This window comes from Lissotriton vulgaris, chromosome 10 (genome assembly GCF_964263255.1).
Source record: "Lissotriton vulgaris chromosome 10, aLisVul1.2, whole genome shotgun sequence".
NCBI lineage: Eukaryota > Metazoa > Chordata > Amphibia > Caudata > Salamandridae > Lissotriton > Lissotriton vulgaris.
This window is the reverse complement of record NC_141698.1, coordinates 133,188,001-133,213,166: the sequence shown is the minus strand read 5'-3', so window position 1 is coordinate 133,213,166 and position 25,166 is coordinate 133,188,001. Positions and strand designations below refer to the sequence as shown.

Sequence of the window (25,166 nt, the reverse complement as noted above, 5' to 3'; positions counted from 1 at the left end):
ACCTAAGCATCCCAGAGAAGGTTACAATGGATACCAAAGATCAAGGAACCCTTAAGAGACTTAAATCGGACCACTCGAACCCGGGGTCACCAAACAAGCCAAAGAAAGTCACTCCGGATGCACTGGATATGATACTAAATAGGTTAGACGAGGTGAAGGACTTAGCCAAGGTCACTAAGGAGGAAGTGGTGGCAATCCGTCAAGATATCCGAGACACTAACGCGCGTCTAACAGAAACAGAATCCCGGATCAGTCGCCTGGAAGACATAGAGGTTAAAACCTCAACGGCCTTGAAGCACCTCCACATCTCCTCTGACCAGACAACCAGACGACTAGCCGAGTTGGAGGACAGGAACAGGAGAGGGAACCTACGCATCTTTGGAATTCCGGAAGGATCAGAAGAGTCGGAAGGTTCATGCATCAAGTTCTTGGAATCCTGGTTCACTAAAGCCACGAACATGACTTTCGAAAAACCTCTGGAATTTGATAGGGCACATAGAGTCCCAGGGAGAATCACTAAAACACAGAGAGGACCAAGACCCATCGTATGTAAGCCCTTACGCTACCAACATGTGGAGCAAATCCTAGCCTTCGTGAGAAAACACAATCATATTCTATGGAAGGACACCAAGGTCTACATCTCTCAAGACTACAGTAAGGAGACCGTCGAAACAAGGAAGGCCTTCCTCGCCCTTCGTCCACATCTGTCAGTGAAGGGATACCAATTTGGCTTTGTGGGCCCAGCGAAATACCGGGTGACGATACGAGGATCGGCTCACTACTTTACGGACCCAATGAAGCTCAAACGCATGCTTGAGGATGTGGAAGAATGAGACATGGAGCGCGACATGGAAACTAATAACCCGGATGGTCTATCGGCCTCGGCTTCTGCTTCAGGATACAAGTGACCACGTTAGGTCTCATCATAAAGTTTTCTGTGCTCTGTTGTTATTAAAAGCCTGATGGGCTTATCTGTTGCAGGGTTCCTACCGGATAGATCTCAAGTCTACGGATGTCCTGGAAGTCTCTTTAATTTACCTTTCTAGTTCAGGCTGGCGTGGTCCAGCTGCTATTGACCTGACCCTCTTGTCTAAAGTTGGCTCGCCTGGTTGGCTCCAATGAGACGATGGCCGGTAATGTATACATTGTAAAGTGTTGTTTAACTCCAGACTTTGGTACACTGTCAGGCTACCCGGAGTAGACCGGATTCGTTCTGGCAATACTGTGTCTCTTTGACTATTGATTACTGATGTTCTACTGTTCTCTGCTTAGGTTATTCGCCACTGATGCGATGACTTAGATTCTACTAGCCACTTCGTGCCTTGATGTGAGATATGATGCCATAATATCTTCTAATAGGTCATGATGATGTATTCTCAAATTTCTGCTCAATAATCATAGTTTAGTGAGCACTCAGAAATTATTCTGCTTTACCAGGAAGGTATAATGAGTGTGCGCTGTTGAACACATGTCGGTTTTGCTGCATCACTTCAATGTTCCACTGCTTGCATAGCCTTTTATATGCATTTTCCGTTATGTATTGATGTTCCAATGTCTATAAATGACTAAGTTTAGGCGGGGGGGTTACTGCGGTTTTCCTCACGTCGCCATGCTTCTGTATCACAATTGGGGTGGGTGGGGTGGGGGGTTGCGTGGGGTTGGGAGGGATGGGTGCTGTGTTCTGTGTTTTGTATTATTTTTCCTTATTTCTCCTTCATTCTCCTTCTCTCTTTTTCCTCTCCTTTCCGTACCACCTCTTTCTTCTCTGATCTGTCTCTTTGCTCTTGACTGGACAAGTTGTATCATGCATATGATGTGTTTGTATATCTATACTCAGACTAAGCGTGCTATATCATTGGGTATCCAGATATCTGGTGGTGGTTTTCGACTGTATTTCATCTTGAGTGGCAGAACAATATGTCCTTCACATGATGCGCCGAGTACTATGTTTTCCCTTGGGTCTCTTGGTACAACCATGACACATACACCATTGTAAATGTCACATAGAACGCTGTCCACTCCACTTGGTACAACCTCTCTTGATCGATTGAAAGTTTTATCCATGAATGTTAAGGGTCTGAATCAACCCGTTAAAAAACAAAAGATATTAGATTATTTGCGGAGACAAAAGGGGGACATTGTTCTGCTACAAGAAACCAAATTGGATGCTAAACAATTCTATACTCTGCGCAACAAGTTTTATACAGAGGTTGTAGGATCAAGTGCACTCTGTAAAAAGAATGGGGTTCTGGTATTATTGTCAAAGAAGTCCAAGGTAGAGCTACTGTCATCCTCAACAGATGAAAAAGGTCGCTGGGTTACGGTGAAACTCACTAAGGATAACACGGAATTCTTTGTCACTAATGTTTACGCACCTAACACTAATGATTTAGAATTCTGGCAGGATTTAGTCAAGCAGATTGCAACGGTTCCTGATACGGCGATACACATAATTGGGGGGGACTTTAATCTTCCGTTTGACCCGACCTTAGATAGGGACTCTAAGTGTACATTCAAGCCAAAAAAATCACATAATGCCTTCATCAAACTATGCCAACAATTCCACTTAATTGATGCGTGGAGGATACAAAACCCTACTGATAGAGACTACACATTCTACTCTCCCCCTCACGACTCGTTCTCCCGTATTGACTACATTTTCATTACACAAAATGGCGTAGCAAGGATAGAGGATACCTCAATTGAGCAAAGGGTACTGTCGGACCACTCATGTATATCTCTATCCATCAGCAACGTTAAACCATCCCCTAAACAAACGGCCTGGAGACTTAATGAAGAAATCCTGCACAAAGAACAGAATAGGATTAAAATCTTGGAGGCTATTAGATCTTATCTGGAGACTAATGTGAGGGGGACACTTCAGAACTAGTGCGATGGGAGGCCTTAAAAAGCACAATAAGGGGGGTGTGCATCAAAATCCGTTCAGCAATGAATAGGGATTGTAATGCGAAGTTAGAAGGGTTGGAAGCTGAGATAGCTACTTTAGAGAACAAACACCAAATAACAAGGGACCAGGAAACGTTCAATATCATGACCCATAGAAAATACGAATATAACAAGCTAGTGAGCTAAAGGGCGGGAGTGTGGCTGGATAGGAAGCGAAGGTTTAAGCTATGTGAATCTAATAAAGCCGGTAAGAGCCTGGCAGCATACTTAAAATTTAAAGTACAAAAGAATGCTATTAATGTTATCAGGGACTCGGCGGGAGTTGCTCATTCGGACCCCCAAAAGATATCCGAGGTCTTTAAAGACTTTTATGAGGACCTATACGCTAAAAATGAGTTGGTGATGGGGGACAAAATTCAGGAATATCTACAAGAATGTGTACTACCAAAGTTAAAGCCTGAGGAGCAACTCAGTCTGAATGGACCGATCTTGGCTAATGAGGTGGAAAAAGCGATCAGGGGGTTAAAATGTGGGAAAGCACCAGGTCCGGACGGCTTCACGGCCAACTTTTATAAAAGTTTTGCAACGGACTTGGTTGATCCTCTTCTAAACCTCTTTCACGAATTTACGGAGTCAGGAGAAGTCAAAGGCACGTTGGCAGAGGCGACTATTGCAGTCCTGCCTAAGGACGGCAAAGACCCGTCACTTCCAAAGAACTACAGGCCGATTTCCCTGATTAACCTTGATTGTAAATTACTAGCCATGATCTTGTCAGCCCGTCTGCAAAAAGTCCTCCCTACCCTAGTACATCCGTCTCAAGCGGGTTTCTTAAAACATAGACTATCTAGTGATAACACCAGAGTACTGGCCCATGCTCTAGAAAAAGCGAAGCTTTTGACAACCCCCACGGTGGCAGTCACACTAGATGCGGAAAAAGCCTGCGACAAGGTAGATTGGTCCTACCTTGAGGCAGTTTTACGCAACTTCAACCTAGGAGAGACGTTTACTAAACTCGTAATGGCTTTGTATGCCGGTCCTACTGCTAAGGTCAGAGCGGGCGGCTCCTTCTCTTCCTCTTTCTGCCTAAAACAAGGGACGAGACAAGGCTGCCCACTATCGCCTTCTCTGTTCTTATTGGCAATAGAACCCTTTTTGTGGCATATCAGACACAATGAAGCCATTGCTGGGGTTCCATTTGGTGATTGCACTGTAAAACTGACTGCATACGCCGACGATGTCCTGATCTTGACGGAAAAAGCTGACGAGGCTATCCCGGCCTTGATGGACACAATTGAGGTTAAGTTACTAAACAACATCGGGGATAAAGGAATTCTGGGAGCATCTGGCCTTACCTGGCAACCGAAAGCCTTTAAATATTTGGGCCTAGACTTTGAGAAGGACCTGATTACGACTCTGAAATTAAATGAGGACTCAACATTAAAAAAGATATCCACTTTGCTAGACAGCTGGTCACCAAAATTTTTGTCCTGGTGGGGTAGGGTTGAGACTCTAAAAATGATGTGCACGCCTCTAGTTAACTACCTGGCTAGCATGCTCCCCATGACTTTCTCAGACGAATTTATTAAGAAGGTAGACAAGCTGTTCGGAGAGTTCCTATGGCGAGGGAAAAAAGCCAGGATATCACTTAAAAAGCTGCAGCTAGCAAAAGATAAGGGCGGCCTGGGCCTGCCCTCGTTTAGGAACTACCAAACGGCCTTCCTCTGTAAGCAAGGGGCCCTTTGGCTGGTTGAGGATACGTCTTACACTCCAGTATGGCTAACTATTGAACGGTCGTTATTGGCAGATGCGCCCCTCTCGTCTCTCCTCACCATGGATCTGGCCCATATACCTCACTCTAAATACATCCTTCTAAATACCAGAAGAGCACTTCTCCGACTTGACCAGTACCATAAGACTGCTCGGGTGATTAAGAGATCCACCCTACTCTCACTATGGCATAACCCTAAGATCCGGATAGAAGGGAAAACCCTTTTTTGGGAAGTGTGGGCTGGGAAAGGTATACACATAGTGAATGACCTCTATGATAGGGGCAGACCTCTGCCCTTTTCGACATTGCAAGAAAAGTTTAGCTTACCACCCATAGAATTTTACCAGTTCCTAAAACTGAAGGCCGCTATCTCCAAATGCCCCCTCAACACAGACTTACCCTGGCTTGTGACCCGATTACGAATACTATACCATGCTGACCACTTTGTATCGAGAATATATAAATTGCTCCTCCCCCTACCCAAGAAACCACATAGGCTGACCGAAATTAAGTGGGAATCGGAACCTAATTCCACAGGCATTGCATTGGACTGGGAGGTGATACACAACACCGCACTGACAAACAAGATATCCCCGATCCTATGTCAAACGAAATATATGCTGTTAAATAGAGTGTTCTGGACCCCCCAGAGATTGTTTCAATGTAAACTGAGGGATACGCCTACCTGTTGGAACTGCCATGAAGCTCCTGGTGACTTGGCACACATGTTTTTTCATTGTTCCCTATTGCGATCATTTTGGAGTAAAATATTTACGTACATTCAACAAGTACTTGGAATCACGCCTGTCCAAGAATTCATATATGTCATTTTAGGTCCTCTGGAAACACAATTGCCGGACATTCATGACAGACAATTGCTTGATATTATGCTGACATTGGCGTGCAAAGTCATTCTTTACAAATGGAAAAATTTTGAGGAAGTCAACTTCAAAATGTGGCTGGAATGGCTTTCATTTTTAAGAGGGGCAGATAACCCTGCACTACAGTCAGCCACTTGGAAGCCCTCAAACAAAAAACTCTGGGCATCCCTGGATGCGTCATCCTCCCACTTTGAGCCACCATGATATGCATCTCAACACTCGACTTTCCTAGACAGAATCTAGGTGGAACTTGTGGTGTTTGCTTTTGTTTTTGTATATTTACTGTATATTCTCTGCTACACACACAGTGTGCCACGTCTGGGTAAACCAACTACTATTGCCATATGGATACACCTGTCCTCTCTCTTCTCACCTCTTCCTTCTCCTCTCCTCTATCTTTTCCCTTCTCTACCTCTCTTTCGCTTTCTCTCTCTCCCTTTTCTTGTCTTCTTCCCTGGATTTGCTTTTTGATTATTGTAAGTGTCATGATACCAAGAATTTGTTCATTTGCACCTTTAAAGATTTATTGTATTGTCTTTATTTTTATCTTACTCTTCAATAAAAAAGATTTGAAATTAAAAAAAATAAAAAAATATGGGTAAGTAACTTTTTCCTCTCATGCCAAGCTCTTCCTAGGCTTTTCCTTATTTCACCCACCATACCATACCCTACCTATCTTCTTCTGATGTAAATCCTGCTCTTTTTAATCTCATGCCAATCTTTCCTCCTTCCTTTGACCCTAGGTCCACTTCCTCACGCTCTATTGAGCTCTGCTTGCCTTTTTTTTCTGTCCCCCTCGCTCTGTCACCCTGCCATGCATTGCCTCTCTTTCTCTCAACCAGCTGCCCCCTGCCACCTCCTCCTCCACACCCAAGCAATGTTTTCCTCTGTTTTTTCTCGGCAGGGCTGTCCTGCCACCCTCCTTTCTCTAGTTTCATACCCATTTTCTCTCCCTTTAGCATTGCTCTGACCCAACCCCTATTCTTGTTTTCACACTCCAGCTGTTTCCTGCTTTCTTTACTATTACTCCAGGCAGTCGTCCCTCCCACCCCCTGCCGCCTTCCTTCCTTTAGCCCCATCTCCACCATGTCCTCCTTTTTTAGGTCGAAGCCTGCGATGGCTGCGCATGCGCAGTCTCGCTGCCGAGATTTAATGAGATTGAGGGAGATTCTCTAGCGGGCTTTAATCCCGCCCCTCTTTCCCATTGGCCGGCGTCACTGTTCATGCTAAACGGTGGCCGGCAATTGGCAAAGAGCATCCTCTGACGTACAGTTTTCTCTCTTTGAGCTGTCCCATTTGGACTGGCGCACTTGACTTACTGCTGTCGCAAAAGGATCCTTATATTTATGGGGCCATGTGTTTCGAAACACATGGCCCCATAAAGACAAGCTGCAGCGGGCCCATCCAAGTGGGCCAGCTCAAATAGAGAAAAGTGTAGTCATGGTGAGCTTTTTTTCTTTTTCTTTGTTTTGGGTGCAAGCGCGGCACCCACACTTTACCTTTTAACATTTAAAGTAAAGCGCGGGTGCCGCAATTATAACAAAAGTAAAGAAATAGAAAAAACATCGATTTCTTTACTTTTGTTATAATTGCGGCACCAGCGCTTTACTTTAAATGTTAAAAGTAAAGATATAGATGTTTTTTCTATTTCTTTACTTTTGGTATAACCCTCATTGTGGTTGTCCCAAACTCCAGTGAACCGTGTACGTGGGCGTGCATAGTTGTAAAACCGCAGAGCAGTGATGCTTTCAGTAGGATGCCAAGGAGGTACGCATGAGCATGCCCAGCTTCAGTAGACGTGCTCGTTAATCAGAACCTCACAAATTCACGGTCTGATTACCCCGTTTACTCCCTACATCCCTAAATCGTGTGTTGTCGTGTATGCCACATCAAACATGTTTTTGTCTTTGCTTTTGTTTCTCTCCCTCGTCCCAAGAAGTGCTTCATTTGAGAGGCCAAAACAAACCCCTAAACATGACATCAGAGAGATAATCTTTGTAACGATGGCAGTAGTGACGATTTGGAATGTGCTGGTAACTGTGGGGTTTTGATTTTTTCTTTTATGAAGTTTGATTTGCAAAGTTGTTAGTTGCATTTGTTTCCAGCAATCCCTAAACAATGGAGAGTGAATGTATTTGCACTGATTTTTAGGACAGTTTTAATAGTGTGTGCTTTCATGGATGAATGGTTTCATTTCATTTGGTTACTTTTTAATGCATTTATGCTTTCACTCGATAAGCCACGATGCTAGCGGTAGGGGAGAGTTGATGACCACATGCCTACGATTTTACAATGATGGATCCGCGAGCGGGCGCCGGGGACCAATGCTGCCTGCTCATTTGCGATTTCGGATTTCCAAAGTGTGCACTGGGTTGAGTCGAGCAGTGGCATTTGAAAGCAGTCTAGTGTCCATACTTTCCTTGAATCAGCAAGCAATGTAAGGATGCCACACCTTTCCACGTGTGTTTAGGGAGCGGGCTAGTTGATTTGTACCTACTGAGCACACATTAACTGCAAAGGAAACTCGAGCAGGTTTGGAGCATATCTTTCGCTCAGTTGGCTACAAACCCGCAGGTCCGTGATGGGCCTTTAAGAAATGCAGTGATGCTGGAGGTTCTCCCTTCCCGCAAAAACGTTTCCGTACAAGCTGCCCTAACATTGACTTTAATGCATTGGATATTAGAGGCACCCAACACTTTCCACCTGCATATTGATATTTTTAAATCACTATAGGATCTTTCTTCATTTGTACATCATCCCTCTTTCCAGTAGGTTCTAAGTCATACTTTGTGACCGTAAATCTGGTTAGAAAACTAGGGTGGAAAAACTGGAAGTTACACAAAACCCATAATCTCAGTCTGTGCACAGCTGAGGTAGACTGATCCTACTGGCCCATACAGCAGAGGAAACGTGCACTTAATAATCCCTGCAGGTTCAGATGGCAGACACATGATCCCAAATTTACAAGGGCAATCTTCAGATGGCAATAATAGTAACAGTTATAGTAATAACTGGCCTCAAGAAATAGGATCACATCACACCCAGTCTGAGGGAACTCACTGTCGTCTCTTTCTGGCCTGCACCTTTTTCAAAACCAGCTGCATCCCTTCTTTAGGGGCACTGAAGGGGCATATATATGTATATTACCTCAGGGCATTGTAGGAGAGACTTCAGTGCTACCGTTGTGTTGGCCATTAACTTGACTGAGTTTAAAATGACTGGCTTGGGAAGGGACAAGATACTGTCTGATTGGGTGGCGAATCTAGTACTTTCTGATGTTTGGCATATTTGGCTACAGAATACATACATAGGTAAGCTGCCTCCAAGACTGACCTACTAGACACAACAACCTCACAAATCCTACCCTTATGGATGTCTGATCACTCCCCAGTTATGTTCAAACTTGGATTCCTGGGTGTGGGAGGGGGTTCCACCAAGTCTGCTGACTCAGCACATGGTGTGAGTAGACAAGCAATTGTAAAATTTCTAATGCAAGAATTGAAGCCTATATGGACCTTAATCCTGGCTTGGTCGAATCTCCTGGCATGCATTTGACAGCTGGGATGGTGAACCTGCGTGGGGTTGCCAAATCATACTTGAAGGCTAGTGAGAGGGATAAACAGCAACACACTTTAGGTAGAGAATACTATTCTGGTGCTGGAGCGAGAAGAACGTGACAGGCCAGGGGAACAAGTAAGTCCCAGTTGGAGGTCAAAATACGTTTGCTGAGCTAACTTTCTTATTGAGGCATGCCAGTGCTGGATTACAGCCTCCAGGAGAGTCTGTGAATGGGGCAACAAGTCTGGCATATTACTGTACAAGCTGGCGACAAGGGATGTTGCTTCCAAGGTGATTCTCACCCTTGTGGATGTGGCCGGCAGGCAGGTCTCAAATGCTTGTGACTCTTGGTCTGCCTTCATGGCATACTACCAGACCCTATAGGTGGGACAGGTGCACAGGAATACTCAGCCCCTCTTACCACCGATCTGCCTCTCCCTATATGGTGTATTGGACGTGGCTGACCTGGATTAACCTGTCCAGGTGGCAGAGCTAGCTACGGAAGTCCTTGAAGGAGATGAACTCTGTAAAAACATCGGGGCTGGCCAACTTCAGTTGCTCCTTTTGCCAACCCTGCTCAACCTGTACAGTGAGATGAGGCCATTGAAAAAGGCTGGTTTCCCCCTGACATAGCCGTGATTGCTGTTTTCCAAAAGCCTTGCAGCATCCGTACCAATGGGCCTCTTATGGCCCTATCTTCCTCATAATTGTCAAAATTACTATCTGTGCTAAACAGTGTGAACAAGCTCCTTCAGGTGTTAATGCTACCAAAGTGGCTTCATGCCCCAGAGAAGCACCTGGGCATGCATAACCCCCTATGTCTTCTGCACAACTTTATTGACCCTAGTGCCCTTATGCTTATCAAGGTTCTTTTTTTGAGGGGGATTTTTGATTATTTAGACTCTGGTTTTCTCAGTGGGGTGCCACTGGGCACAGAATTTAGCACCATATTTATGTCCTGTGTCGAGCCCTTTACACCCACCACCAGGTACATTTAAAGGTGAATAGAATACTCTTTTCCGCCTTGTTAATTCTTTAGGGGTACACTGAAGGGCTGCTTTTTGTCCCCTCTTGTTTGCCCTAACCATAGAATGGCTGGTGGTGTGGGTTTAGGATTGCCACCTTTCCCAGAGAAAGCATCCAGCCATCTGTTCTCTTTTTATTATTTTGTAAAGGCCCAGACATGATGTTCAAGTAGAACATTAAATTAAGTCTTCTTTAGTAATTCTGAAAATGACCTTTCTGTCTTTGTTTAGTTTAGTTATCAGTTACGTACTTTAAGGCAGCTGTAGCACACATTTTGTTTTCGTCTCACATTTACTGTTTAAACTATTTTACTGCTAATGGAAAAAATACTCCACGATATTTTTCTAAATGTTGTACCGGCAGGACATTACCAAGCATTTGCAATGCAATAGGTCTCGCATTTGCAAGAGTTTAAGCTATTAGCTTTGTAAATGACAATGCCTTTTATCTACGTAAATAAAAGGCAATGACATTTACAATGCCAATAGCTCAAATTTGCGTACATGCGAAACCTATTGCATTGCAAATGCTTGTTTTATCCTAGCACACCGATCTTCATCAGTAAGCTTACACCACATGCTCTCTGTGGTTTTCACCAGAATAATTGAATCATCTCTTTCTTCTTTGAGGCAATTGTGGCTCGAGCCAACAGCCTGAAGAATTCTGGAGTGCCGGACGATATCTTCCAGCTAGATGACCTCTCCGTGTTGGTATGTAATGTTCACGCTTGCAAATAAACAAAGATTTTGTACGTAATAGTTGAATAATTGTGTATTCTCTAGAAAGGAAGCCTTCTTCCACTTATACTGTGCACTTGTTAGGCAGACCTTCCTTTTTGATGAAAATGAGAGCTCACACATTGAAAAGTGTATTTCTCCAATAAAAGTTGATTCTCAAATTTAAAAAGTATAGCACTCAACATATCTTTACCATACTCGTATTAGATGTTGAATGTTATTTCGAGAAAGGTAATAATATCCTGTAAATTTTCCGCTTCCCAACTTCATTGCTTCTTCTTTTTGTTCTCCTTTTCCTATTTTCTTCCTCTCCATATTTTACCCTTCCTCCTTTCTTTCCCTCCCTTCATACATTTTCTCTGTTCTATGATTTGTTTTATTTATTTCCTTCTGTATTTTTTCTATCCTTTCAAGTACAATTCTCTATTCTTTCACCCTTTCTTTCTTACATGTCTTTTATGCACTCTCCTTAATTTTCTTCATTCTTTACATTTCTCCTTTCTTTTGTCCGTTGGTTCCTCACTTCCTTTTCCTCACTTAATTCCTCTCCATCTGTTATCTGGTAGGTCATTTGTATAACAGTAAAAATGGGACAAAATACTTGCTTGGTGACCAAACCAAACTGTTCCCACATTTGCAAATCACAACCATTCTCGAGACATTGCTTGGTTAATGTCAGTTGGAAAATCTCTGGTGGAATTTGTGATCTAGATGTGTTTTACAGGTTGTAGTGCCAATTATTATTAGCTTAGTTTGGAAAAGCTATTATTCCACCTGGGCTTTAAAAAATGAAAACCCATTTAGAAACTCAACATCTTTTATGTGCTAGAAAGGTGCCTGACCCCAACGAAGTATGTCCTGGACTCTGATTAGTGCACAAAAGTGAAACCTAGTATGAAGCCAAATGGGAAGGCTTCGGTTTGGATTTCTAGAAATTTAACCTTTAAAGACCTACTTGAACTCCAAAACTAGTTATTCAAAATATGTACACAAGACAGCCATTAAAAGGTAAATTTGGAGGAGTGATGCAGTTGTCTAACACCCAGTGTCCGAAAGTGATTAATTTGCTCAAATACGTATTTTTTTGGCTTCTTATACGATGGATGACTTTTAATGTGAAACTTCACCGAGCATATTGGTTTGTGGCTTAAGAACCAAGCAATTAAATTCACCAGTATAGGGAAGGGGTGGATAATCTGGTATAGTGGTTGAAAAGTAAATCTTTCCTGAGAGGTAGAAGAAATGAGTCTTCCTCCACCCAAACAAGTATTACTGAAAACCACATTCTGGTGAGCTAAATAGGGGTTCCAAACATCATTTGCATTTCCAAGATGCATACTGGAGGCACTTTGGGATTTGTCCATAATTGTGTTTCCCAGTCGACAGTAATTCAGCTTGCATGCCAATGTCACCTTCATGAGAAGTTGGATCATTAGTCGCTTCTTTAAAACGTTCTTAACCATGAACAAGAGGATGCTGGGATAGCTTCAGAGGATTCTTTACTGGCTGTTGAAAAAATTTGGTGCCAAACTTTTCTGACAGTTACCTGTAGACTACATCATTAGGATAATTTTATGGGTAAAATGATTGTTCTGAAGGTGGCTTTTTCCTTGAATTTTGACGATGCTTGGTCTTCCTCTCCACTATTGCCCGTACCTTCCTAAGTGGGCTGAAGAGGATGACATTTTGAAGAAACATTTCCCCCAGTCCCGCCCTTGAGGCCATAAGTGAGAGAAATGACCAAAGAGGGATGTTCTGGTGGGTTGGCACCCTATTGTCTCAGTCAAGACTAATGATCGCCTTCTGTTTGATTTCACAAAAGGCTTAGCCCTTCGAACACCTCCCCTCACTTTAATTCAGCTCCAAGGAAGAACCCACAAATTAAGTTCCATAATGAGAAGGAGGCTTCTGTAACGTCTATATCCTCTGGGAAGCCAAAGCTTTTTAAGCTTTCTGGGTGCGCGCTATGCCATCTGTGGTTTATTAGTAGGTGCAGGTAGTACCTTCAGCTAGTAATAACACTACAATCACAAATAAGGCCCAGTCAAGTCTGAATAAATTAATCCTTCCTCAATCTTCGGTAGCTTGGCTGACTAGCAGTCATGCTTAACTTAGAAGACAGGTGTGCAAAGCATTTAATATCATCAAAACAGTCAATAAGTAAAACACAACACACAATTAAAATTAAACACCAATTTATAACAATAGAGAATATTTTTATCTCTAAAACGATACCAAAACTACAAAAATCTAATGTAGGGAATTGGAGATATGAATTTTTAAAGCTTGAATAAAAAATGTGCTTTTTGGTGCCTACCACAGGAATCTGGTTGTGCTGGACTGGTCAAAGTTTCATGCTGACAGCGATGGAGCGTGGGTCGTATACATAGTCGTTGGGGCCGATCAGTTTTTTAACTTTGCACTTAGTTACTTTTTTAGAGCTTTTTCTCTTGACGTCGAGCGATTGGCTTCAGCCAAACGAACTTAGGTTCTACGATGGAAGCCTGCTGCAGCGCGATTCCTCAGTGAGTCCTGGAGGTCTTGGTCTTCATCGTTGATGGCGACGAGCTCCAGAACTTTTATTGGGGCAATCCTACGTGGCAGAGTCGCGGTTCGAAGTCATCGGCTAGACCCTCGTCGTCCAGATCGGTCACCTTAAGGAGCTTTTTCCAAAAAGTGGTCCAAAAGTTCCCAAACTTTCAGAACTTCTGAAAGGTCATGTGAGGGTCTTGAAGGACACACAACACCAGCCAAGGTTCCAGAAGCCATGATTTCCCTTTTGGGTGTTGGGACTGCAAATCCCACAATCCATCTGGCCAAATCCAGGTGAAACTGGTCAGCTGGGCTTATCCTTGTCAGAGAATAATGGAGACTTCTTCCAGATTTATTTTCCTGTTGCTGATTAGGGGGTTAACTCCTTGATCTTTGAAGTCAGTCAAAGTGCTCTCTTAATGAAGCCTTGCCAGTGCAGCCTTAGGAGTTCAATCATTTCTTGTGCAGTCATGGATCCTTCTGATGTTTGCAAGCAGAGGTTTTAGCTGCATTGCAGTTCTCCCATAGTTATTCCATATTCTAGTTTGACAAGAGGGGACACCCCCGTTCAATCCCATAGTTATTCTATATCTTGGCCTGGCAAGAGGGGGCACCCCCATTCAATGGGGTTCAAGTTGCCGCCCTCTGGCATGCCACTTCCCAGGAAGTGTGGCATATTTCTGTCCCAGAATGCACATCTCATCAAAATAGAGAAAATCTCTCCTAGGAGTTCAGGTCTGGCTAACCCAACCCACAGATGTGTCTAACTTTTCCCTATATTCCCCTTCCAGAACAGCTGCCCCTCTATCTAATTAGAGAGGCTCCTGTTTGGCTAGATGTGGGCCTTGTCCCTGTGCTATCAATGCTTCTCCTTTTGAAGACCAGTTTGGCTACCCAGCCCCCTTCCCGTCCTGGCATATTAATGAATGAATGAATAAAACACTTATAAAGCTCATGGCTACCAAAGGCTTCCAAGCGCTAAAGACAAAGCCTAAACCGCATGTGTAGGGAAGATCAGGAAAACAACAAAGTCTTAAGATGTTTGCGGAATAAGAGATGATTGGCCTCGAGCCTAATACCATCTGGCAGCTGATTCCAGGATTTCGCAGTGATGATGGGAAAAAGGCGGCCCCCGCTCCGAGCTCGATTGACTTTGGGAATAATGGCAAGATGTTTCTTCTCAGAGCTTAGTGGTCTGTTAGGGACATACGGGGAAATGATAGATTGGAGAATCGGCAGAGCACTAGCTGCCAATGATTTATGGGTTATACACAAGGCCTTAAATGGAATTATTTTGTCTACTGGCAGCCAATGCAAAGTGTTAGTATGTGGTTTAGAAGATTCCCAGTTATGAGCCTGCATAAGGAGTCATGCTGCACAATTTTGTACCGTTTGTAGTTTTTTTATGGTCGAACAAGGGGAACCCAGGTAGAGTACATTGGCACAATCAAGCCTCGACAGAATCAGTGCTTGCACCAGCAGTTTCCTGGCATTAAAAGGCAGAAGAGGCAAGATCCTCCTGATCATTTTAAGAATGCCATAACAGGTGCCTGCTACCCTGGACGTCTGTGTCTTAAAGTTCAGGTTATGGTCCAACCAGACTCCGAGACTTTTTATTTGGTCTTTGGGGGAAGGCATGGCCCCCATACATTTAGGCCAGAGAGTGCGGATCTCCAAGTTGGTGGTCTTTCCCAAAAACATCAATTCTGTTTTAGAAGCATTCAGCTTTAGGAAAGAAGAGTCCATTCATGCTGAGACCTTTTCCAGACCATTAGCCAGAATGGACTTATTGTTGTCTAAAAGATTGAGGGACACAGTAAGCTGAGTGTCGTCAGTGTACATAATGATCTGAACCTCAAAAGGCTCGACAATCTCTGCCAGAGGGCGCATGTAAACATTAAAAAATGTGTGGGACTCAGAGAGGAGCCCCGAGGCACCCCACACTGCAACAGCATCCATTTAGAGATGGCATTGTTTTCAAAGACTAAAAAGGAGTGATCTGAGAGGAAGGACTCAAGCCATTTGAGTAGCATACCAGTCACCCCACTCTCTCTAAGTCTTGCTAACAGTAGTTGATTACTAACCGTGTTAAAGGCAGCGCTGAGATCAAGTAAAATAATGGCAAAGGATCTTCCGACATCCAGAATTTTCCTAGACTCCTCATTAACCGCTAGCAGGGCAGTTTCAGTACCTTGCTGGGGCCTGAAGCCCTGCGAGGGATGTAGGCATTTATTCTCTTCCAGAAAAGCAGAGAGAACGGAATTAACGTACGTTTCGCTCATTTTGGCAATCCCGGGTAGTAGCGAAATTGGGCGTTAATTAGCAAGAACTTCAGGATCCAAGGTAGGCTTCTTCAAATGGGCTCTAATCATAGCCCCTTTCCAAAGGGAGGGGACAAACCCCGAGGAGAATGAGCTGTTTACCAGCTCGAGAATAACAGGGGCGACCGAATCAAATACCTGGTTGAGGATGAGGAGGGGTGCCACATCTCAGGGGGAGCCAGATTTCAAGCGATCAAAGTGCATTTTTAAAATTTCCATATCCACGGGTGGGATGGATTCAGTAGAGGGATTTAGGGGTAGGGATTGGTTCCTGGTCGAGGGGGGATTTGCCACACCTACCGAGGCAGAAAGGGGAGGAAAGGCAGAATAAATATTTTGAATTTTCTTATAAAAAAGTGAGCCAGTTCATTGCACCGAGTGATTTGGTGATTTTAAAGATTTCACGCGGGGAGTTGGAGGCTAATAGAATTTCATTTGCGTAATAACCGGATTGGGCAGTTCTAATTTCTGCCTTATAGGCCTTAACAGCATCTCTATATTTATTTTTTTCAGACGTGGAAAAATCCTTTCTCCAAATTCTCTCATGGCGCTTACATAGCTGTTTCAGCTCCCTAAGTTTAGGGGAGTACCATGCTGCACCGTGACCAGCTTTTTTTACTAGTTGACCAGTTTTTAGGAATTTGATTATCTAATGACGTCTCAAGCCAATGATTGACTTTAATATTTTCAGATTCAGGGTCATTACCTAGCACAGGGTTCATACTGTCAAGAGTGGAAGCCCATGTGTTCATAGAGATTTTAGACCAATTCCGGTTCCAAGATTTTCCCCTTTCCCTTGGCTGTCCTCCCTCCTGTGGGGTCCAAGCAAAAGGGACCATGTAATGGTCTGACCAAGGTAGTGGAATGGGTTTTCCACTACGAGGCTGTTCATATTGGAGAAAAGCGGGTCCAGAAGATGTATTTTTTGATGGGTGGATCCGGACACTTATTGCTTCAAGGCCAGTGCATCCAAGTTATCAGTTAGAGCCTCAGATCAGAGGAAGAAGCCTGATCAAAATGGATAGTTTAGTCACCTACAACAGAAAAAAATTAAAGGTGGAGCTCACTGATTTGGCTATAATATCTGGGCGCTCTCTACTGAAATTCCCACTAGAGCCTGGTGGCCGATAAATAAGAGCACCAGAAAAGGTACATGTTGGGGAAAAGCCAAGCACAAAGAAACAGCTCTCACAGTCCGGAATCAGACTGGCTGTGATTTGACATTTAAAATTATCGTTGTATATGATAGCTAGCCCACCACCTCTACTTACTACACGATCTTGTCTCTGGATTAATTATCCTGAGGGGGAAGGGTTTGAACTACCGCTGGGCCTGCAGTACTGGATAGCCAGGTTTCCGTAAGAAACAAGGCGTCCGGATCATATTCCTCCAGTTGTAGCCTCAATTCAGTAGAGTGTTTAGGTAAGGAGCGGCAGTTCAGCAGGGACATTTTAAAAGTCCTATTGGTGTATGGGGGAATTACGACGCTAGGCTTAAGTGAGGACTCAAGTTTGAAAAGGCAATGTGAACATTTATTGTAGCAGGTGTCCGGTACAATAGAATGACTGCATGTCAGGGACACACTCTCTCTAAGCTGGAGTAGTTGATAAGAAGAGTAGGAAAACTTACCTCTCATAGGGGATCCAGTGGTCCTGGCCCCTGGGCCAGATCGGGCGCGAACGGGCGCAGACTGGCTTGCATTAGGCATGCGGCCGCGACATCCGCCCCTAAAGAGGAGTGGTGAACGTCGGTGCCGCCGCAGCTGGTAAGCTGACCTACGTTAATGTTGCCCGCCTAGAGGTCCCACCGGAGCATTGAACACAGCTCCTTCCCCACGTTCCCAAGATCTGCGCAAATACACAAAACACAAGTGCAAGGTAACAGGATAAAAAAGTTCCAAGCAGCACAATTAAATCAATGTTTGTTATAAAAGGGCAGAATTCGAACAGCAGCAGCCTCTATGTCCTAACCGAGCCGCTAATGCATGATTAGGCCATGCAGGCAGCAGATCTCGTCCTACCAGATGCTTCTATTGTTTCAGCCCCAGGCCTCTTCACATCTAATCGGGGAGCAGCTTGGCACAGACTGTCAAAGGCCTGCCAATCAGAAGCGGTTGCTACAGGGCTGTTTTAGGTAACTTCAGAAAAGCTCTAAGTTCTAAAACTACTTTCCTGCAAAAGATATAATAAATCTGACCTTGGCAAGATGTTGGATGTATTATAACTATTTTATATTGATACTTTGAATCGTGTTGCTAGCTGTTTTCAGTTATAAAAGTTATACTTTATTAAAGGTTAATAAAGACTTCCCATGCTAGCTTATGCAGATAGCAGCACTAGAATGGGGAATAACGAGATTGGCAATTATTTCAGTACCAGGGCCTATTCATCATATTTTATAATGTCCCTGCTTTTAAATACAAGGCACCCTACCCTGTAGGCAATTGGGCCAAATTTAAAGGTGTCTTATATTCGAATAAACAGTTAGTTTAAGACTATGGAATTTCAAAATACTTCCAAAGTCGAAATTGGACATAGTTTTATTTTAAAAGCAGCATGCAAGATAGTACTGCCTTTAAAATGAAACTACACACCAAAACAGTTCACCCTTCAGTGCACTAAACCCACTGCGGTCCCTAAACCTCCCTGACTTATTATATATTAGGGACTTAACAGTAGGGTGTCTTGCCCAGTTATAATGATACCAAATACCACGTACTTTAAAAGACAGAGTACTGACCTCAGGCCTGGTAAGCAGAGGCCAGTGCACTTTCAGAGTCCAGTAGCAACCAGTATCTGTTAATAAATGGGGGATAACGGCAAAAAAATGACTTTCCTACATGTTAGTTTTTCTTTTATAGCGCACGGCTACTCCAAAGATCATACATCATCAACCTACTTGGATTGTGAAAAAGAAATTCAGATCTTTGAAAGCAATGCTTTCCCATTCAGAAGGGGTGGTACCGAGGACGAGGACTTCTGTCTTCTCGGTGTTGAGCTTCAGGCAGCTATTGGTCATCCAGACTGCGACGTCTTGCATTCCTTTCTGGAAGTTGAGTTTGGCAGTGGTGGGGTCTATGAAGTTCTGTAGACACAGCCTTTGTGTCGGGTGATGCCCCCTCACAGCAGAGTAGTCTCCAAGCTGGTGCACCCCCAGCAAAAGCTCAAAGAGGTGTGAGCTATCTGCACCTTCCTATGAACAGTTCCAAGGACAGTGAACAGGAAAGCGAGACAATGCTGGTAGCACCAAAAGTACCCTTTTCACTCAGACTGCAGCCCCCTTTACCTCTACCATCTACTAAGTGGCAGTGCTTCAGGCGCCTTGTTTCATTTGTCCTCAGTTCACTGTCTAGGCCTCCTCCCTCCTACATCCTGATACACTTTCACTGTCTGAGAAAAAAACGTTACCTCCAACTTTTGGACAGAAAAAAACCCCGGACATCGGAAATGGAACTTGCAGGTATCACTCTGCTTCGCTTATACATATGACACATACACACACAAACACAATGTACACTTGGATTGGATTAGGTGACAATAAAGGATATACATCTGATTGCGAATTGGTGGGGGCTCTAAGCCAGTGCCAAATAATTTGTTTTAGTGAGTGAGTGAGAAAAAACGTTTATTTAAAGAATAGTGAGCCAACATCTTTAAATTAGACCTTACATCTTCTACGCCAACTTCCCCCTGTGCAGTGTGCAGACCCTGTACCAAGGGTGGGATACTCCAGGCTATGTTTAAAAGGTTAGTCCTAGGCTTAGGACACAAGAAGCTAGGGCCTTAATGTTTAAATGACACGCAGTCTCGGAATCTCATGTTGAAGCACTCTGCTCGAGATATGAACAAAATGTGCTTCATTTTTGCTGTCCTAACTTCTGAATGTGTACAGTTCATTTGCAGATATTTCTTTTGTTGTGCGTTACAAACAAAAAAATTACATCCTAGAGCCTTTCCTTTCACACTCTGTGTACCCCAGTAAGATTGTCCAATAATTCACTTGACTTTTCTTTCTCTGACTGCAAAGAGCTCCTATGGCTGCCCATGGAAAACTGTGAGTGATTCAAGACTACACGTCTGGGTTAAGTGCCAGCATCATTCCAACCCTCATCCACAAACAAGACTATTCCAGGCCTCACTGCTAGAGACTTGTAGCCATCTGCTCTTTCTCCTGTCATACCACAATCTAGGACGGTCTGTGGATGCCACTTCACTTTCCCTTCAAGCTGCGTGTGTTTGTTTGCACCGTCCTCTGTGTCATTCATTTTCTTCCTTCATCAAACAGCTGACTGCTTTCTAAGCAATCTGGTTGATTAGGCAGTAGACAAACCATACCTAGTCAGTTAAGTTCTTTAGTGTGCTATCAACGTGCCTTAATATTTTTCTTTCTTTTACTAGCCTCACCTACCTGTGCGAGACTCATCTACTCAGAGATATGTTTGACTTAAAGACTCTGGTGTGCGAGAAAGTGTTGATCTCTAATACAAGTAAGAAGGCATTTGCCTTTAAAAGAACAGTTAGTACTTTGAAGTTTCCTTACCACAGTGTCTACTCCATGTCTCAGGCAAGCTTCAAGGCAATCAGAAAGATTCTTTGAATGAAGGATACTTGAGAATTTTGCTTGTTATGCGCCCAAATTTGATGGATGCGAGTTAAAAAGCCATATGAAGTTGTACTTTTCTACATGCACTATGGAAATGCCACAACTGTTGTCGTTGCTACTATTTCAAGAAAAAATTAAAATAGGCTCTTTTCTTCTTTGTGACAGAGTAGCATTTTTTTCAGCACCAGTTTGGATGCTAAAACTGGAGCTCATTTAAGAGAGTCAGAGGCCAACACGTGGCAAGGTCTTGCAGATAAGTGATTGCTCACTTTCCCACTGGATTCAAGATAGCCTGGCTGATGAGGGCTGTGAGCCCGAAACCGGTCCCAGGATGCTTGTTTACGGTCCAGGGAAGATATGGCTTGGCAGTTCGGGCTGGACTGTTCCCATGAGGCACAGGATCAGACTGATTTGCATATGGCCATGTCTGAACTGGGGTGGCAGAGTGAGCTAAAGAATGATGGATTAAATCCAGATCAGTTGACTGGGGGTGAGGGCTTGCAATGTTCAACACTCTGTCCATCATCCCCTTTGGCTTTGCTTTGTTCGCCCTAAGTTGGCAGGGTATGGCCAGATGTGGGTCCCTTGCTCACTTTGCCACTGGATTCAAGATAGCCTGGCTGATGAGGGCTGTGAGCCCTAAACCGGTCCCAGGATTCTTGTTTCCAGTCCAGGGAAGACATGGCTTCGCAGTTTGGGCTGGACTGTTCCCATGAGGCACAGGGTCAGACTGATTTGCATATGACCATGTCTGAACTGGGGTGGCGGAGTGAGCTAAAGAATGATGATGGATTAAACCCAGATCAGTTGAGACTGGGGGGCGGGGGAGTGCGGGGGGGGGGGTATGCTAGCAATGTTCAACACTCCGTCCATCATCCCCTTTGGTTTTGCCTACTTTTCCAGAGTGCCAACACATTTTCAAGGTACGCCATCCTAGACGACTGAAGCCTACATGAAGTTCATTGTAAAATCAAGTAAGCCAGCTGCCATATTGTTAGCCCAGATTATCACTGTCATGATAGTGACATGCTGAAGTTGAAAGATAAATAATTATACATCCGTCATGGAACCAACATACTCGACCTCTCACCAGTGTTGGTGAATACCAAAAGTACAAAAAGATTAGAGATGAACTGTCTATAACTCAGGAAAAAGTTATAGTGCGTGGGTCGAGAATCTTAATTTTGGTGAGTTTGAGACCTAAAATAATTGAAGTGGCTCACGAAGGGCATTGTGTTATTCTAAATACCAATAGAGCTCCTTGGGATATATAGTTTGGTTTGCCTATTTAGATGAGAGGCTTGAAAAGGAACTCAAGGCCTTTCATCTTTGCAACTGACTCTCTACAAACATTACTCAACTTACTCTTACCATGTGAGAACTCCCTAAGCAGGCATGGGAGAGAATAGCCATCAATATCTGTGGTCCACTTGACAATGTACATCATCGGAATGTAATTGTGGATGACTACTCTCAATTTCCATTAATAGAGGATCTTTTATCCACAACTCATGACCGAGCTATTGAAAGACTTGACTGCATTTTTGCAACATGGGGCATTCCAACAATTTTGAAATCTGATAATGGCCTGCCGTTCAACAGAGAAATCAAGGATTTTCTGGAGCATCTGAAAGTAAACGGTCAGGAGAGTACACTTTTGTGGCTTCAGGCCAACAGACTTGTTGAGCATTTATAAGTACGCTAAAGAAAGCAGTACAGCGTGCAACTCTTGAGAGGCTCAGTTTGCAAACTGTTTTGAATTCCACCCTACAAGACTATTGTTCAACACCTTACTTGGCCACAGGCGAAAGTCCTGCAGCTCGGATGTTCAGTAGAGCAATGACAACCAAGTTACCTCAGTGGACCAACAAAAAAGGTGAAAATACAACACAAATGAAAGACTTGGTTAATAAGGAAAAGATGAAACCCTATGCCTACAAGAGGTGACATTCAAAGAACATTGAATATAAGACAGGAGATCTAGTGATTGCTTGCCAACTATGAAGTAGAAAATCTGATCTGATGCTGCACCTTTCCACTTTGTTTCCACAAAGGGACATATGTTGACAGCCCAGCATTTTGGGAAGTCTGTTACTAGACTCTCGTGTCACTTTCGACATTTAATTCATTGGTCATCTGATCAAGATGGTGAATGAAAGACTAAGCCTGAAATCTCAGTGACCGTTTTTACTTCTTCACCGTTTTCGAAGATCTCTGATAGACTAGATGACAGCTCCCAGTAACCATATCAGGTTGAATAATTCAAGCGCCAAGAAGGTTGATGGAAGAATTGTGATTGTGTATGTATTTGTATATAGATATGTTTAATGATTTGTAAAATCTTTTAATTTTTATTAACCGAGGGGGGAGATGTAGTGTCTTGCGATATTTTAGAATGGAACCCTTTTGGCTCCTAACATACTCCATAGAGCTATGACATAGGTGTTGGAGCGCAATGCCATGGAAGTTCTAAGTTGTTTTAGAATGTTGAGTTCACAGTTACACGCAGCAGAATAAAGACGTGTAAACTAAGCTGTGTGTTTGGCGTGGTCGTTGACCGTTACCCTGGCTGGGAAGATGCTATATTTGGGGTCACTGCCCTCATGCCGCAGTGGAAGAGCAACTAATGCAGTAGTGTTGGCGAATTTATATGGCCTAAAAATGCAGAATAAAGTGGAGCATTCTGTGAGAGTATTGTTTCACTAGGTGGTCATTTTAACACACAAACACAGTCTGGACAAAAGTTTTACCTCATTGGTACTAGATTACATTGTACCCTAAAGGTGCTCATAATCCAATGCTTTTTCCACTGATCAGTTCCATTCTTTCTGCAGACATCTTAAACCCAAGACTATATCTGGGCTGACCCATTGAGTAATGAAAAAAGAAAAAATCCTGGCCTTCAGCATCTACTTTGGTGGCTAGCAGAGACTAGAAGTTTTAAAGCTCGACTTCATGATACCTACCATCTAAAATTGTTTATTTCATTGTGGTTCCTTCTAACCTGAAGAGTCTTCCTGAATATTGATTAGGTTGATTAGAGTGTTACATAATAGCATTACCATCGGCTGTCAGGAGTGTGCAGTAGTTGGTCAAATGCCAGGATCACCTATAAAAGATCAGTACGGCTGGGCAAGAGTTAGTCACTTTTCGGATTTGCCTCTGAATGTCTAATGGGACTGTTTCAGATGCAGTTACTGTCAGACCAGTACCGCTAAGTGCTAGTGTTGCGCACAGTCGATCACGTCAGCATCACATCTAAAATGTCTACTTGACCATTGTTGCATGCCGGGCTTGCATGAAAAAGAGCAATATAGTCAGGGTAAAGTCATTCTCATACTAAGCAACCTAATGCATCTATTGGACTCCACCACAGCTCTACTGCATCAAATAACAAGAATTAATAAAGCCGGATAACAGAACAAAGGCTTTTTTGGAGCCCATGCATCACCCTGAGGGGTCTCTGAGTGCCGTTGACGGATAACGGATGTTTGTTTTTACCCCAGCTCGGTGGTCATTTTATTAGCGTCTGAAAAATTAAATGCTGAATGGACCAATTGGGATAACAGCCTTGACTATGGGGTCAAGCACCCACCCCTACAATAAGTGCATTGGACAAGTGAACCACATTAACTTATTTTTTTTATCCATTTTTTTTTTGTAACATGGCTGTTTTTTTTCTTCTGTTTTCTGCCGTTTCTATATTGCTTTCACCTTGATTTTATTTCCATTATAATATGAAGCACTTTGACACTAATTATGTCTATATGTCTAAGCGCTATAATAAGCGCCTTCAATAAATAAATAAAGGCTTTGTTTAATTGATTCATCTTATTGCATCGGACACTTGCTTATTTACTGATCAACAGTTCCCACTAAAGGGGGTGGCTGTGGACTGGTGCTCAATGCTTTGAGGTTGGAGTTAAAGATATTGATCAACGGACCGGAGTTGCTGATGTTGGAGAGCTTTATAATCTTTAGGATATGACGTGAAATATCATTGTATAGTGAAGAAAAATGAGAAAGAATCTTGAACTGTAATCTGAATAGCAATGTTCCGAGATTGTTATCCTAGTAAATTTGGTAAAGTACTTATTTTTGCTCTATTATTTGTGTGAATTTTAATAGAAAACAATAATCTCTGCTCGAAATCAGTGTTTCTTTGTTTTTAGGTAATCATTGTCAAGTCAAGTCAAAAGCAATGTTTATTTAGACCTTGGTGTTTAAACAGTTGTAAACCCAAATATAATTGATAAAACAGCACAGATTATTCATACACAACGTTAAAAGGTTTGTAAGCTATCAGAAAAGGAGTAACAACATGGATTTCCTGCACGGGGCGACACAACATATTATTAAAATTATATATCATTTCATAGAACTCTCTAAAAATCTATGCAATTCATCTAGTATAAAATGTGTATTAATCTTTGTACACAATAATAAAATACATTTTAAAACCTCTATAGACACAGACTATTTCACCCTGGAAAAGCTTTTAATAGCTTTCATATAGTTCCCAATTGCAATTGCTATCTCAAGATTGGGCATTTCTGTGAGTAAAGCTACCCACAGAAATCATTGGTTTAAGAGCTTCAACTTTTCTATCGGAGCGCTATTTACCTTTGGGCAAAGTTTCTTTTAGTTTTAAGATGCTTTATGTCAAACAATTCTTATATTTAGCATACCTTTCAATTTGCTGATTAGAGTACCTACTATAGGGCATATTTTGACCACTGAAAGAATTGCTTATGGAAGCAAAATTCTTCATTTTAATTGGTGATTGCATTGAAGCAAAAGTTAGTGTGTATTTAGGGTTTCCAACAAATGATTA

At 43.0% G+C, this 25,166-nt stretch overlaps 1 protein-coding gene across 2 annotated transcripts in view; it reads left to right on the top strand.

Moving 5' to 3' along the window:
• FLII (FLII actin remodeling protein) overlaps positions 1–25,166 on the top strand; it is a 241,054-nt gene that overhangs the window by 66,378 nt on the left and 149,510 nt on the right. For both annotated transcript variants that reach the window (XM_086940706.1, XM_086940705.1), the window contains exon 4: positions 10,770–10,850. In XM_086940706.1, coding sequence (XP_086796832.1) covers positions 10,770–10,850 — 81 coding nt within the window. The remainder of the gene's footprint in view (positions 1–10,769; positions 10,851–25,166) is intronic.